Genomic DNA, 17,736 nt, shown 5'->3' on the forward strand with positions numbered 1-17,736 from the left:
AATCCCGTTGAAAGTTTGAACAGTCACTAAGTGAACTGTTGTAAGTCAAGGACTACCTGTACATTCAATTTCATGGCAAAAATAGAATGTAGATAGAACTATGGTACTTTTGCATATTATCTCTATGTTACCACCCTTCTGAAAAAAAGCCATATGGTTGCTGTGCTATACAGTATATAGTTGCAGTATGGAGAAAGAGCTTGTAAACTCCTGTAGGTGAATGGAAAGCAGGCCAGGTAATTGTGCAACAATAGACCGCCCAAGATACACATACAGATACACACACACACACACAAACAAACACACATTCTTCTCTGTAGTCCTAGAGCAATATTTCTCAACCTTGGGAACTTTAAGGTGTGTGGCTTTCAACTCACTGATATTCACACATCTTAATGTTGCTAAAATTGAGAAACACTACCCTAGAGGGTTATATCACAGTTCTGTGAATATAATCTTGAGATTGGTATCCTGACAACCTTTTGATAAATACAGTTAAAATAACTGAACTTGTTTTATCTGATACCGTAATTGTCTACAACTATAGAGCAAACAAACTACAAAATTAAAACAACTGAGAAAAAAATAGATTTGGAATTACAAGGAAAAATAAAGCAGAAAAAAATATTGACTCCAACCACGTATGGCTTTTGAACAGATTTTATACATTGTTCATGCTGGACCCTGATCAAACAAAGGCATAAGCAAAATCCACCTTGCCTGTCTGGAATTCAAAGCAACCGAGGGGTAGGTAAATACTTTATGGACATTTTTATAAAAAGTAAGTTATGCAAAGGTTCATAGGCTACTATGTCCTGTTTTAACTTATCCTGATCAATTTGAGAAAATGCTCTTTAGGAGTAGAATCTTCCTGAAAGTAGGGCAGAGAGCAAAGTATGAAAAAGAACCAAAATAAAATCCTTCCAATGACTAGAATCCATTAAGTCGGGGAGAAATTTTGCAGGCATATTGCTTTTTTCCAGATTAATCAAATGATCATCATATTCAATTAACAAAATGATAATCATATTCCAAACTCTATGATCATCAGTATTCACTATATGTTTTCCAATTATTGGTTTAACCTTGTAACACAGCATGACGATCACAAATTCAGGAGTGAGCCCATGTTCCCAGTTTCCTTTTTTTTTTTTTTTTTGCCAAACAGATCAATAATTATTTTGAAGAACCAAGGGAGTTAAAAGCTTATAGAAAATTAATTTTAACCATAATTGAAAGTAAGGATCCACTCCTGAGCCTCCATCAATCTCAGTCCCAATTCAGTGCATAGGAAGACATTTAAAACACCTTAGGGTATTCAATTGTCCGTAAAATTTCATTTGCACTCATTCTAGAGTCTTGAAGGACATATAGCTATGCAGTACACAGAAGCTGTGTCATAGCACCTTGATGCCCATTATAATAAATTGTGAATAGAAAAATATCAAAATAACACTAGAGGTCTCCTTTGCACCTCCCACTATATGTTGGCGAATTAGAAGCTGGGTCAAATTATCAGGCAAACTAGATTCTGGCAAAAGGGTACTAAATAAAAAATATATAAATAAAATCTGGCAATTTCAAATTCATATACTTTTCAGTTATTTTTTCTTTGATCTCATTAATTCTACTAGTTCATTTTTTTAAGGTGGTGGTACAGAAAAAAGGAAACTGAGTTCTAGTCCCATTTTAGGCATGAAAGCTGGCTGGGTGACTTTAGACAAGTCACAAGTTGTTGTGGGGAAAACAAGAGAAGAAAGGAGCATAGTGGTTACTTATAAAGTAACCTTGAGTTACTTATAAAGCAGTGGTGGCGAACCTATGGCACAGGTGCCAGAGGTGGCACTCAGAGCCCTCTCTGTGGGCACGCACGTCGTCGCCCCAGTCCTAGGCATTCAGCTGGGTTTTTATAAACCCTTTTTGCTTTAGGCCTCTGCTGCCGTGTACAAAAAAAAAAAAGCTTCAATCAGTCAATTTCAACTTCTCGCAGAAAAAAAAAGATCTTGCAAAGTTGGAATTGATTGATTGAACTTTTTAGTCCCACCCAGTCTGCTGTTACCACTGCAGCCACGCCCACCCAATGGGCCATGCCCATCCAATAGGCCACACCTACCCGGCACCCGACAATGCATAAGTGAGTTTTGGGTTTCAGTTTGGGCACTCAGCCTCTAAAAGGTTCGCTATCACTGTTATAAAGTAATAAAGCCAGCATAAATATCTAATAAATAAAATAAATCAAAAAGCTGACTTGGATTTAAAAAAAATGATAAAAAATGGTTGCGCAAATAAAAACAACTTATTCAAGTAGTTCTATTGGCTGAAAACTAAAGTTATGTTATCACCACTTCTGAACTCTTGCCCTGATATACATCTAGCTTGCACATTACTTTGCCATTGGAAGCAGCTTCAAGGAGTGTCAATAGAGTATTATCACAAATCATCAGACAGAGGCTCTCTAATCTAGTATAGTACACTACCTGTTGTGCCTGCTGTTGGCATAGAAACAAATTGGTCACAGGCTACAACAAAGATGTAAGGAAAGCTCCATCCAAGAGAAGTTTCAAACATTGGTTAAAATGGTGCATTTTAGGCATAACTGACAGCTAGAATACTACCGATTAAGTAATGTGACACTTGAAGGTAATCTGAATACAGTCACTATAGCTTCTTATTTGGCTTTCCCTATTAAGGTAAACAGATGGTAAATGATCTTACAATTTTCAGTTAGATAAACCCTGGTTCCCTACACCCCCCAGAATTTTGCAAAATTTACCCAATGGAGTCTTATAATTAACATTTCTTATAATTAATGGTTTTTAGAATATCTCATCTTTCGGTGGTGTTTTCATGAGCCTTTGTGTACATGTATGTGTGTGTGTATATAAACAGACAGATGCTTCATTCCCCTTAAGCATTTGTCTTTTCTGAACGATGGAATCTACCTGGTATTTAAATAGGTTTTACTTTATGCTTTATTAGCCAACTGTAAAATATTGCCTGATTGACCATGTTTGAACTGGAATCATGAATCCTTACTGTTCCTTATCGGCAAACTTTCAGGGGGAACGGACAGCAAGATGTTACTGTTCTTATGCTTCCTGGTGTGTAACAAGGCACTACTCTGCAAATTGGAATTTACAAGCAAGCTGGCCAATCTGTTGCCTGCCCCCCTTTGATTCTCATATGTCTCTAATCTCCCATGACTAAGCATACCATTGCACACAATCTGACGATCCCTAACACAGCAGATGCAGCTTGGCAGGGGCATCTAACTGTGTGCTAATTAAAGGGCTGATGAAGAACAATGCAAGCCTGCCTGTTCTTCATGAGAAGTGCTGATCCAAGCCAATTAAGACGATAATACCATACTACACAGGGCACGTGCCCCCCCTTTTCCCCTCAGTGATTGCACTAGAAGAGGCCCTGACCACAACACTAACTTCGCTTTTCTCCTTTTACATTATATTATCCCAACCTCCACTACTAGCAAGAAGAAAAAGGATGGGCTGGATCAGCAAAATCATTGGAGGGAAGAGTCTCTTCGTTTGGAGAGGGGGAGGAGACATTTTGAAGAGTTGAGTTTCACTGCTAGTTTCATGAAGCGTAAGGAATGATTGTAGAAATTGTCCTACTTAACCAGAATCTGCTCTAGTGTTTGGAGATTTTTCCAGACCATTATTGAAGGGGCAATGATGATGTAAAAGGAAGGTGAACTGATATACAGGTAGTTCTCGACTTACAACAGTTCATTTAATGACTGTTCAAAATTACAATGGCACTGAAAAAAGTTACTTATGACCATTTTTCACACTTATGACCATTGCAGCATCCCCAGGGTCACGTGATTTACATGCAGATGCTTGACAACTGACTCACATTTATGACAGCTGCAGTGTCCCAGGGTCATGAGATCATCTTTTGCAACCTTCTGACAAGCAAAGTCAATGGGGAAACCAGATTCACCTAACAACGTTACTAATTTAAGAACTGCAGTGATTCACTTAACAGGGCAAGGAAAGTCATAAAATGGGACAAAGCTCACTTAACACACTTCTCACTTAGCAGCATAAATTTTGGGCTCAATTGTGGTCATAAGTTGCCTTTTAGCTCACTTTTTGCCTCTTGACTGAATGTTATACTTCAATCTCCACTGGGGGATGCTCTTGTATTCTGCATTCGGCCCAACTCACTTACTGGACTGGACAATGTTTGGATGTTGAGGGGCACATTTAACATTCTTCTGTGGGATGGAGATGGGGATTAAGGGTCACAATGGGTCCCTGCAAACCATGCAATGCTATACTGTATTAGACATATTGGTACTTCGGTATTTCTTACGGTTTTGGAGAGCCTTCGTGTTTTTTAAACAAAATGCTTATGTTAGGACATGCATTCTCTTACTTTTCAAATGTTGAAAAGATGTGTAAATATACATCAGGCACAGTCAAACAGGGCACCAGAGCCATAATCACAACAGGTGGCTCATATACACAATTTAGGGCACAATGCTTCCAGTTTGAATGTGAACACAACCCCCTTTCTGGATCTATTTCAGAATCACTTTTCACAGGGTCCAGGAAGGACAGATAAAGGGCCAACCAAAGGCTGGGAGATGTATGCTATATGGGTTGTAAGAGAGACCTTCTCTTGGTGGCTAGATATTACCCGCTTTTCACAACCAAATGACAAACTGGTTTTTCACACTGACATTCAGAACTTAGTTACACACAGACTGATCATGCCTCTTGTTTGCCTATTAGAGATATCTATTTATGGCTGTGTTTATCATTCTATCTTTTTAATTAACTTGCTTCAGGGATTCATCTTGTTTTCATGGATTCTGATTTGCTACAAGTTCTATAAAGTGGGCAGGACATAAATATTTCAAATAAACAGAATAGCCATATAAACACACAAATTCAGAAGTCAACTTTTATTTTTAAATATAATCTCATTCCTGGTTTTCTATGGGTTAGGGTTACAGCTTGGCCTACTGTATGCACATGTGCAGACAAAGTTTCTGGCATATTTTGATGGTGGCTTCTAGAGCAACCTGCACAGCAATCAACATGATGACTAAGCTAGGGTGCTTTGGCTCTAGGATCAACTACAGAAAATCTCTCCTGTCTGCTCAAGGATTACAATGTGTATGTCTGTTGCTGCACTTCACATTATTACAACTGAACAGCTCGAGGCCCACTTGAGTCTATTTTTTGCTTAAAGCAGAAGCCAGCCTAAGGAGCCAAATCAAGAGTATAAATACTGTAAGTCTATAACACTGATTATCTCTGAAAGATCCAGTACTGTCCGGGAATTTCGACTGTCTACTGATAAAAACTGAATAAGCACAGCCACACTCGCACAGTAGCAATGAAGGAAGACGTTATTGACATTGCTCAGTCTTCATCCTATTACTTGTCAACTTCATCTACAGTTCTAACTTTAAGGAATAACAATTTTTATTTGCTCTATGTATTTCCCACATTTAACTAAAATTTTGGGAGAGACTGATTGAATCGTTTGTGTAGGGAACAGTTTGATCCTTATATGTCTTATTACAATATAATACATATTTATGCAGAAATGAACAACCGTCATCTTTTGCTAAGATTGCTCTATACATTTAGGCCACCATTTAATAAATCGTGGATTTTGTTTGTCCTATACCCATTCAAATATGCCAAAAGAAATTCAATTTTTTTCTACATGGAAAAATCAGCCTGGTTCCTAGTGAATTGATTCCTCAGAACTGCCTACCTGGTAACATGGGATATCTACTGCAATAGTAAGCGTCCCAGTGCTGAAGCAGAAAGTCTATGGCTCATTATGATCTTGCCAGCTTGCAAACCCTCTCTGAAACTACTTGTAGGAAATGTGGGGGGTCTTTCAGATATTTTGGATATCGACTTTCATTCATCTAACCTAATGAAAGTTGGATTGAGACCCACATCCAAAACATAAGGAATGCACCAGATTGCCCATAACATTCACTGAAACAATGTGCATGAAGTGCTTTGAAAACTAAAATGATATAAATGCTAAGCATTAATATTGTAACAGGTGCCAGATGGAGCAATTTCAGATATTTTCCATGTGGTCACTGGAATGCATAGGTGGGCCTAAAGGCTTTGATGATGTATGGAAAAAATAAATGCACCACATATTTCACAATCTTAACAGGAGAGGTTAGGCTGGAAGCCAATTTATCATCCCCATTTACCCAAGGCTATTAGAATTCCATGCAGATTTGTTGGAGAAAATAAATTGAGAATTTCAAGCATTGTTTGGCTTCTGAATTTTCACACAATGTCTTTCTCTTTTTCATGATTGCACATAATAGAATGTGAATTTCACCCAAGGTCTACATAAGGGGAAAGTTTGCATAGGCAGAAATGCTGTGTGTTGCAGGGCGTCCCTCCCTCTGTATCTAGGCATATTCTTATCCATGGCTCTCTAATGTTCACACAGCCAAAATTATACTTGATTATAACCTGGATCCAGGACAAAGAAAATGCATTGCAAAATATCTGAAGATATCTTGGTTAGATGGGCTTGCCTCCAGCTGGATCCATTTGCCATCAAAATGGCCATTGATAACAGAATGGTTCCCCCCCTCTCCAGTTAAAGGGGGTTATGAAAGGGTGGGGAGAGAGAAAGTTATGTATGAACAGTTTCAAAAATACTTTTTAACCAAATAGGAATCTGCCCTAATTGAAGCAGCATATTCACCCAACTGCAGGCCACTTTAGCTGACTGTGTTCAGCAGGTCAGTGGTTCAAATCTCACCGGCTCAGGGTTGACTCAGCCTTCCATCCTTCCGGGGTAGGTAAAATGAGGACACACATTGCTTACTGGTGTACACCGCTTAGAGAGTGCTTGCACTTAAAGCGGTATATAAGTCTCATAAATAAATAAATAAATAAACTGTGCAGAAATGCACAGTTGTCTTTTATAGTTTGGGGGGAAAAACCTGTGGAAATTATTCTTTGATCAGATGAGTAAAAGAAAAGGGACAAAGCCTCATATTTCAGATTTTTGGTGACCTTCTTTGTCTACTTCCAAAATAATATAGCATCCCCTACCATATAAAAGAGAGCCTTGACCAGAGATTGTCACTGCCTACTTCTTTCAAGCTTGCACATGCAGAACTCAGACCTACAATCTTATTCAGGAAGCTCTTCCGAATATTAACTATGCACAGCTGTTTTGATGGAGACAAGGACATCTCGTCTTAAAGAGGTGTTTTTTTTTTTTTTCATGTTTTAAATCCCCAATGCCACCGGAGCGATGCTGGAAATCAATCTCTCTAGGTCAAGCAACAGTAGGAAGCCGCCTGCAGTTACGCGCCGGCCTCGCTTGCCTAGCCTTCAAAGGCAGCCGTTGAAGGCATTGCTTTACAGCTCCTCCACGGCTCCAGGCGTGCTGCGTAGCTAGCCAGTTGCTTTTCCCTTTTCCTTTACAAAACTGTCAGGCAAAAAATGGGCAGAAAGATATTGGCTGCAAGGAACTCGGAGGCTCCTCCCAGAGTCTGGATCCCGAGATTTTTGGACGATTTCTTCTAACTCCGTTGCAAACGCTGGCGAAGGAAACAAGTTACCGCACTACAAAAATCGCGGAGCACTCTCCGCTTCGAGCAACACCCAGGCTCTCCGCTCCTCACGCCTTTCCTAAAATCTACCTTGGATGGCAATGGTTATCGGGGGCAACTGGCGTTGGCGATCGGGGAGGGAAAACGCTGACCCTTTGGATTTCTGCGCAAAGAAAGCTAAACGAGATAGAAGACAATGAAGACAAAAAAGGGATCTGAAGCAAAGACATTCTCGCGGACCCTCATTCTGGTGGTCTGAGGTCTGGTCCGGCTTTTGGGGGGGCTCAAGGATTTTGGGGGGAGAAAGGGGACGGGGAAAAAAGAAAAAAGCCCCTACGCACAAATTGATTTTAGCCGGTGTGAACCTTTATTGGATTTGGAGATTCCCCATTGGATATACATTTTCAAGGCATTCTCCCGCGTGCACAAAGATCATCATGAATTCGGTGGCTGGGAATAAAGAGAGAATTGCAGTCACCACCCGAAACAGGAAATACGGGGTAAGTTAGTCCTCAAGTCGGGGCATACGAGGGATGCTTGAGACCGGTCTGGGTTGTGTTTTTTTTTTTTTTGTTTTTTTTTTTAAACACAAAAGGGGTAGCCTCGCAGCCTTGCAAGCGGATTTAAGCAGCCTGTTAAGCGGAATGTTTCCAGTCAAGGTGCAGTTGGTATAATCAATCGGGCAAGGTCTGCTCCGTCATCAGAAAATTGCGTGAAATAAATCTGGGCAGGTTCCTTTCCCTGGAGCTGCAGACTCCCGGTGACCGTGGCGAACTTTTGCAGCCCCGGCTTCCATTTCATTGCCCGAGACCTCCTTTCGGGTAGCGATGTTTGCACAATACGTCGGGATGCCTTTCCTTCCAAGGGGAGCTACGGTCAGTCCTGACTTGGGCGAAGGAAGTAAGGGCGGCCGGGGGGGGGGGGAGGAATCGGAAGAGAGTTATCACTCATCTGGGCTCCTTGGGAAGGTGTATGCATAGGACAACCCCCCCGCTCCCCATTTTCTGTGGAAAATCGCCCCCCAGGTCTCCTTGAGTGGAAATCAGAGAAGGGAGAAGTGTGGGGCGTTTTCGCCTGCTTGGGGTTATTGTGATTGCTAGTCCTGGGTCTGATTAATCGATAGATGTACTTGGCTCGTCCGCTCCCCCCCCTTTTTTTTTTTTTTAATCCGCTCCCCTTTCCTTCTCCGCTCAGGTGAACGACTCCTGCTCTCCCACCAAACCCGCGGCGCCCTTCTCGCCGGAAAGCTGGTACAGGAAAGCTTACGAGGAGTCCCGGTCCAGCAGCCGCCCCGCCCCAGAAGGAGCCGGCTCTGTGGTGGGCTCCTCGGGCACCCCTTCGCCTGGGTCGGGGACCTCCTCGCCTGGCTCCTTCACTGGTTCTCCAGGCCCCGCTTCCCCGGGGATCGGCACCAGCTCTCCGGGCTCTTTAGGGGGCTCACCCGGCTTTGGCACCGGCTCGCCCGGTTCCGGCAGCGGAGGAGGCTCCTCCCCGGGCTCCGATCGCGGCGTGTGGTGTGAGAACTGCAACGCCCGCTTGGTGGAGCTGAAGAGACAGGCACTCAAGCTGCTGATCCCGGGGCCCTACAGTCCCAAGGTGAGTGGCCGGGGAAGGAAGGGGGAGGGGGCTGGGGGCCGCCCCCGCCGCCCTCTCTCGGCTCGTGCCGTCTTGGGCTGCCTGAGCGGAGGGGAAGGGCTACCGCGAGAGGAGCCCGGGTCACCTCCTGCACGGCAAGGCTGGTATTCAGGGTGGGAATGGAGCGCACCTCGGTTTTGCGAGAACAGCCCTGAACAAACGGATGCGCTTTCCAGCTGGGTCGGGAGTGCAAGTCAGAGCAGTTCCGTGATCTTGAAGATTAGAGAACCCGAGTTGATTACCCAGGCCAGGTCTGAAGGATCATTGGGAGGTGGTAAAAGCAGGACTTTTTTTTTTTTTTTTTTTTTTGTCATAGAACGCCCAGAACGACACCTTTTTTGGATGGAACCTTGTAGGGTAGGCAAGGCAGGTTGTATGATGTGTGTGAGTTCCGGCACCTTTTTTTTTTTTTTTTTTTTTTTACAAAAAAAGCACTGGGTAAAAGCTGTAGGATAGCGGACCCGGAGTCACTAAGAATGTAGTCCTTCAAGCACAAGTGGTCCAAAGCATGAAATGTTGGGCGTAAGTTTTGTTTTTCTTTATAAACACCCTTTAGGCCCCTGTGAATTAACATTGTAATGTGGATTCCAAAGATCCATGGTTTGTCAACTACAAGTTCCAAAGGCTCCAACAAAGGGAATTGTAATTCTTCATTGACCAGAAATCCATAGGTCTCCTACCCAGAACCTTAGTAGGCTTTAGCTGCTATGTATAACTCATACCTATTGCATACATAGGTGATTATTGTATGGCCCAAGAGATAAACCATTTGCCAGAAATGCTGTCAATATGCAGTGGTTGTAGCGAATCTGGTTGTGGTTAATCCTGGAACAGCCCTGGACAAGTTACCATTTCTCACAGTCTTCTCTTTGAATGGAATCCACAGTTTGCAAGTTACCTTATGCTGATTTTTGGTTTCAGTACTTAACAATGAAAACTTCCATTGGCAAACCCTACAGCTCCGTATCTGCAAGAACTTCAGATTTAAACCTTCTCTTCTTAAGTTTGGCCTCTTTCAACAGTTGTTTTTATTAGTTATTTCTATAATCCTGATAGTATGAATGCTAACTCAGAATTCAGTATGTGATGATAGCAGCTACAGTTAGATTCCTTTAATCTATAGATATAAAATGATGAGGACTAAGTTTCATTGAGACAATGTGGTTCTGGGTGGACATTATCTACTGAGTGCATTTTACTATACTAATCTAGATGTCAGAAAGAAAAATTCTAGACTGATCTTTTCCTCAACAAACTAGCTTCATGTACAGGCAGCAATTTCTTGGATGAATATTAATAATAGGGGTTAATTCCTACAGTCTAACTCAAATATAGATTTTTCAGCTTAATGAAAAATCCATAATTTACTATCTACTGAATTCATAGACAGCGGATGTTACAGCAATCGTGGCTTAACAGCACTCGTGGAACAAAAAACATTGAACATTTGTAAATTTTAATATACAAAATGCATAGAAGAGATATTTATTTGGACATGATTTGAGATTTTGAAATGTGTAAATCTGCATTAACGGCATACAATTTGTTCCGTACACAGTTTAATACTATAGGTAGTTCTTGACTTGCAAGCATTCTTTTAGTGACTGTTCAAAGTTATGACACTGAAAAAAGTGACTTATAACCAGTTTTCACCCTTGGAACCATTGTAGCATCCCCATGGTCATGTGGTCAAAATTTGGGTGCTTAGCAAATGGCATGTATTTATGACAGTTCCACTGTCCCGGGGTCATGTGATCACATTTGTAACCTAATCAGGTTTCCACAAGCAAAGTCAATGGAGAAATCCAGATTTGCTTAACAATTGCATTATTTGTATAACAATTGTGAAAAAAGATTGTGACAAAACTCACTTAACTGCCTTACTTAGTAATGGAAATTTTGGGCTCAAATGTGATCCTGTTCAGGGCTACTCAGAGGTGTGTTTATTTGAGTTCAGTGGAGGACATGGTTGTTCAGTTGCTTTTATGAGTTGGAGGACATCATTTTTTAGGATTGTCCTTCAGTAACTGCTTCTTTCTATTCTTGTAAGGCCATGCTTGTTTTATCAGTGATAATACATAGCCACTGTCTTCTGTTGACCTCATTTTTATTGACTTTAATTTTATCAGATATCAGGATGTTTTCTCTTGCTTCCCATTATAAGCCTTAGTTTTGTTTTTAGGGCATTCCGTGAACAAACTAGTTTTACGTCATCTGTGTTCCATGATGCTCATTTACAGGGTGTTCTCAGCAGGTTTTTCCATAATTCAAGGACTTACATTTTTCTTCAGCTTTTTTTAAAAAAATGTCCAGCTTTCTGAATTGTATTTTACAAATGGGCTTGACAATGTGTACTTTTCTTGATATTAAGATTGTGTATTTTAATATTTTGTGTATGTCTATCACAATCTTGCTTACAAGTAGCAGACATCTCTTTATTTCATGGCTGCCACCACCATTCCTATGAATTTTTCAATCTGCAAAAATAATAGGATTGCAGACTTAAATTTTCTGCATGGTACAGTATATATCTGTTATGCAGGCTTTTAATTAATTTTACAGTTAATAATGATCATGATGGCCACTGAGAGCATCACTTGCTCAGTTCAGCATTTTGCCAGTATAATTTTACATTTTAAAAATAGTTTTATTCTGTAGTTTATTGTCCTATAATTTAGTTTAATAACATTTCTGCCACAATGTCGTCTTCTATAGCTATTTCTCTGTGACACTGACATCATATTTTATCATAATTTCTAATGTAATTAGACAGGATGACTTTGGTAGCATTTTGGGATTTGTTTTTAATTATGAAATGTAGGTTAAGAAAGTTTGAAATTAAAAACAAAATTACCAGAGGTTACGTCAAAGAGGATGGACTTTTGGATTAAGGTTAGAGTTGGAGTTAACCCAAGTTGCTCTCAATGCTATGTTGATTATATAAGAAGGGCAATGTCAGACCCAATTTTCCAAAGCTGATTCTTCCAAATATTTTGACACTACAATTCTTAGATTTTTGAGCCAGCATCTGGAACACACTAAGTTGGGGAAGACTGAAGTACTAGCATAAATGTCTGCCGTAAATATGATCTCTGGGTTATGGGTAGTGAAAACAAACATTGTCAGAAAGTCATAGCTTTTGTGTACCATATTATAACTATGATACTTAACACTGGTGGAAATTTAGAACATTGGTATATGTGACAAATGTAAGTTGCTTAATGGGTGACAAGGTCCTGCTTTGTCCATATCTAGAGAATTAATGCATGTTCATCTCATGGAATGTAGAACATAGAAGTAACAGTTCTCATGCCATACCTTTCAATATATAATAATCCTTATAGTATTGTGAGGATTATAACTTGAACGTCACGCAGTGAGGTTAACACTTGTCTTCTCCTAGCTTCTGCCCACCTAGTGGTTTGAAAGCATGCAAATGTAAATAGATAAATAGGTATGGTGGGGAAAAACAGCGCTCTACAACATCATGCTGGCCACATGACCGCAAAAATGTGTTCTGACAGTGCTGGTCATGGCCTCAAAACATAGATGAGCGCCATCCCTTATAGTTAGCAACATCTACTGGAGTTAGATTTGCAGGGATCCCTTTCCATCATTACTATATACTATGTATGATTATATGCATGATTATACACAGTTCAGTTCTAATTTCTTCCCTTCAGTTCTATCATATTACAAAGTCAGCAATTTCTTGCTTTTGAATGACTTTGCACAATCTTGATTTTTAGCAATTAACTAAACTACACTAAATTTAATAGAAGAATATTATTTTGGAACTATATTATTTCATACAAAATAAACCAATTAATCATCACTCATTTAAGGGCAAGTGCTACACAACACAAGAAAATATTTAATATTATGCAGGTGAGAGCTTTCCAATTGTCATTCCTTTATTATCTGGGACTATAAAGATTGTCATCTAATAAGGACACAGAAACCCAGGGAATATATTGTTTCCTAGGATACATACATATGGTAAATTTCATATATGTCACTCAGAAACGTGCAGTCAGTTATACCACTGCACAGATTATAATGATTGTGCAAAACAAAGTCTTGGCACGCCTGCTATTGAGTGCATTTTAAGGGGAACAAGGAACCAGTTCAGATGAAGATATGTGATACCCAGCTAAGACCAATATAAGACATTATTTGTAGTTCAGGGTTGAACTGTGGGGTCCTTGGTGCTCTCTGAGCTTGATTGTAAGAAAACAACCAAGCTCAGAGAACACCAAAGACCCCACACAGCTAAGAAGATGGTATTGCTATGAAACAAGCTTGAGGAGATTGCGTGCAGGGTGCTTTGCTTTCCCTCAGTTTAATTAATTTCTGTTCCTTATGTGAAGGGCAGTTTGAACTATCAGTTTTGAAACTTGTTACAAATGCAAGACACTGAGGTCTTAGAGTTCATTTTCCCCTTTGGATTGCAGGTTGACTTATCATATTTTTAATGCTTCTATATAGCACTATAGTACTTTTTATTTCGGTTTATACCCTGCCTTTCTGCCAGTGGGACACCAAGGCATCTTATAATCTAGAATGAAATAATAAGGAAACAAAAACAATTAAAATTCCTGTGGGGGGAAAATGAGCCAAATACTTAGATGAATAAGAGCATCTTAACCCTTTGAATGCAGACTCTGGATAATTGTATTGCACAAGCAACACATTATTGTTAAATAACAGCAAAGAACAGGATAGATTATAATGTCTCCCTGAAATTCGGTTTTCTTTTCTTTTTCCAATTCTAGAGTTTTAACATCTAGGAGCTTTGAAAGTGTACATGTCTTGAGGTTGGAAGACATGTGACTTTGTTCGAAAGATTATGGCTTTGAAAACCCAAACAGAAAATGCAAAAAAGGTATTGGCTTTGGGTATATATTTCTTTGTTACCTTCTGAAGGGGATACTCCATGGTATCTGAAGCAAACATCCATATTCAGTCACAGTTTTGGTCCATATAGTATTAACCTTGTGAACTCTAAAGTTTCCTCCTTCCATTATGTATTCAAGATGAAAAGTGATTAATATTTATATGTTACTTATATGTAAGGGTGTAGGTCTATACCAGTGATGGCGAACCTTTTAGAGACCGAGTGCCCAAACTGCAACCCAACCCCCACTTATTTATTGCAAAGTGCCAGAGCTGCATCAGCATTGTGGTGCCCTTGGGGGGCGGGGGGGCGTGACCCACTGGGTGGGCATGGCTGAAGTGGTCATGGCAGACTGGGTGAGCGTGGCTGGGGCCAGTCCCTTGCCATCTCCGGGGCATTCCCGGGGGGCCAACACCACTTGCTCGCTCATTTTCTGCCCTGTCGCTTCCAAACGCCACATGCTCGCTACTCTGGTGAACTTTGCTGGGGCAACAGCACGCGTGCCCACAGAGAGGGCTCTGAATGCCGCCTCTGGCACCCGTGCCATAGGTTCGCCATCACTGGTCTATACATATGTTGTATATAGTATGTTTTAATGTGTGTCATGTATGTGTACACTTCAAGAGCTAAACTAAATTTCATTTTTAATGTGAGCCATTGTGCCCACAGTAAAAAATGACAATAAAGGTTATCTGTCTATCTATCTATCTATCTATCTATCTATCTATCTATCTATCTATCTATCTACCTACCTACCTACCTACCTACCTACCTACCTACCTACCTACCTACCTATCTACCTAATTACCTATCTACCTTCCTACCTAGCTATCTATTGAATGTAGCTCCCTCAAATCAGTAAATAACCATTGCAAAGCTCCTTTGTCTCTAGTTATAGAAAGAGGTGCCAAAGCTGGACTCATGACTTTAAGGCAGAGATGAACCACAGCATCTCTCATTTTAGAAATTAAACACTGTGGGAGAGGTTTTGGGGGGATTATGAGAGCAGCTCTGCATATGTAATGTCATCCTCTGAACAATTGGTTCTTTATTTGGATTGGATTTTGAGCAGTTTAGTGAAATGTACCCCCCACTACAGCTTGCCTTTCAAAGCAGCAGGATTGGAATATCACTGGCATTCCATAAAAGGTTTAACAAGTCCAAGAGCTTCATTAGGGACTTTAGTAAGCATTGCTCTCTTCCATAGTAACCTTATAAATGTGGCTGGGCCAGTGGGTTGAATGAATGAGACAGAATGCCAGTTGGCTTGCAGCGTCAGGCCCAAATGTTTATCAATATTTACATAGGCACTTGAAGCGATTGTTTTTGGTGGTTTAAATCAACAAGCATGAAGTTAAAATACTGCTTTTGAAGGTTCCCTAACATTTGTTTGTTCGGTTTCACTTATCACTGTTTATTTATGGCACTCTTTGAAATAAAATACAGATGACCCTAAATTTCTGAATGGATGCTACGTGTTTGCACAGCAAATTCGATCGTTTCTTTTATCAACATCCAAGAGCTGGTATCTCCAAATATGTAAATGACAACACACACAAAAAAAGATTGAAACTAAACAAAGGTCCTTTTGAGTTGCAACCTGTGACTGCAACAACCTTAAAGCAAGTCATTTATCATAAGGTTTGCTGGATCAGCAGTCTGCCTGAAGGCACCGAGCACCAAAAAATAGCGCTGCTACTTCTGAGTTAGCGTCCTTCAGATGCATTGAGATGGGAAATCCCAGAAATCCTATTTGGTGTGGCTATCTGAAGGATCCCCATTTAAGAAAGTTTCATTTAATGCATAAATAAACATTGACACAGAATGCACACAGAAGAAAAAAGAATGACATGATGCGGTGAAAGCGATCTAGCAGTACCTAAACGTCACAACTATAAAATGCAAAAGTTAAAAAAAAATATTGCTAAAAATGTGTGACAGTCCCAAGTATCCAGTGCATGAAATAGTAAGGGTGCCAGAGTATCGATAATAAATAACCATCCTGGGGCTGGGTGTTAGCAAACGCTTTTGTTCTGCCTCTTTCCTGACAAGCCAGGGTTAAAGCTGGGATTAAAATTGTTTTCTTATGTTTGCCTTGTTTGGGAATGAAAAGTCAGGAGCCCTGCCTCAAATGGGCAACTACGGGTAGTCCTCGAATTACAACCACAATTGAGCCCAGAATTTATGACTAAGTGAGAAATTTGTTAAGTGAGTTTTGCCCCAATTTTACAACTTTTCTTGCCACATTTGTAAAGCGAATCACTGCTCCTGACTTTTCATTCCCAAACAAGGCAAACGTAAGAAAACAATTTTAATCCCAGCTTTAACCCTGGCTTGTTGTTAAATTAGTGACATGGTTGTTAAGCGAATCTGGCTTTGCTTGTCAGAAGGTCACAAAAGGTGATCACATGACTCCGGGAGACCGCAGCCGTCATAACTATGAACTAGCAAGCATTTGTAGGTAAATCATGTGACCATGGGGGATGCTACAAAGGTTGCAAGTGTGAAAAATGGTCATAAGTTACTTTTTACAATGCCGTTGTAACTTTGAACGGTCACTAAATGAACTGTTGTAAATCGAGGACCATCTGTATATATTTTCTTCCTTTGGGAATAAGTATTGTAGCCACTCCTGTTTATGGGAAGAACAAGGTGGGAATAATTACTCATGAATATTAAGCCAGAATTGCCTTGAAGAATGTCTCATTTTAAAAGCTGTTGGAAGTTGGTCAGTCAGACCATCGCCTTTGCCCTTGTAGAATATGCTAGATTGCTATAGCAGCTATAATATATATGGCATTACCCCAGTGCAATCTCTATTTATTGGAAGGGAAGAGTATTCCATTCTATTTCTGCTCTAAGTTGTAGGGTACTCATTATCAACCTCTCCCTTTTTTGTTTGGAAAGTGGGGACATTGACAAATCAATTGCCAGGAAGCAGCTGCTCAGCGTTTTTATTTTGTGCAATTTATAGAAATTAAGGGCTTCTAGAAAATAAACGTTAGTCCTACAGGCTGGTGCTTTGTCAGCTTTAATTTTTTTATAGTTTCTGAACAATTTAAATGTTAAAAAAAATTTCACGATAAAGACTTGGAGAGCCTGGGTGTCCACCAACGGGGTTTCAAGGGCTCATTAGCTCCCGCAAATGCTGCATTGGGGATCTGAACATTATGTAATATGTGGATTAAAGATCTATGGTTATTTCTTCATTCTAGGCAGCGGCATTTCTGGGGAATTTGCCTTCAGCAATTTTGTCAGAATACTTTGGGCCAATGGCATGGAAGCCATTTTGATAATATAATAGAAAGGGAAGCAAAAGAAATATACTGGTAGAAACCATGATTTAAAAATATTTAAGATTTGTTTGATCTTTTGAAATTGAAATGGCAGCTATATTTATGTAGCACACTATAGGCCTAGAAATGATTTGAAATTGAAAATGATCAGAATAGTTAGACTCTTCCTTCCCCTCCCATATTAAGTCACTAGAACTGGGACTTTATAGAGATCTTACTTAAAAGGGGTAGTATGACTGTGTTTCACTCCTGTTTTCTCCTGATCCGTTTTGTTGCAGTTGTCCAAGATAGCATGTTTTACATGTTCTCCTTTTATGGGC

At 40.2% G+C, this 17,736-nt stretch overlaps 1 protein-coding gene across 1 annotated transcript in view; it reads left to right on the forward strand.

The window, feature by feature from the left end:
* Positions 1-7,093: 7,093 nt before the first annotated feature.
* Positions 7,094-17,736, forward strand: part of LOC120319842 (kinesin-like protein KIF26B) — a 128,962-nt gene continuing 118,319 nt past the window's right edge. The window contains exons 1-2 of the mRNA XM_039369120.1: positions 7,094-8,088; positions 8,783-9,184. Coding sequence (XP_039225054.1) covers positions 8,026-8,088; positions 8,783-9,184 — 465 coding nt within the window. The 5' untranslated portion in view covers positions 7,094-8,025. The remainder of the gene's footprint in view (positions 8,089-8,782; positions 9,185-17,736) is intronic.

The sequence above is a fragment of the Crotalus tigris genome, unplaced genomic scaffold, assembly GCF_016545835.1.
Source record: "Crotalus tigris isolate CLP2741 ecotype Arizona unplaced genomic scaffold, ASM1654583v1 scf7180000020974.397596, whole genome shotgun sequence".
NCBI classification, from domain to species: domain Eukaryota; kingdom Metazoa; phylum Chordata; class Lepidosauria; order Squamata; family Viperidae; genus Crotalus; species Crotalus tigris.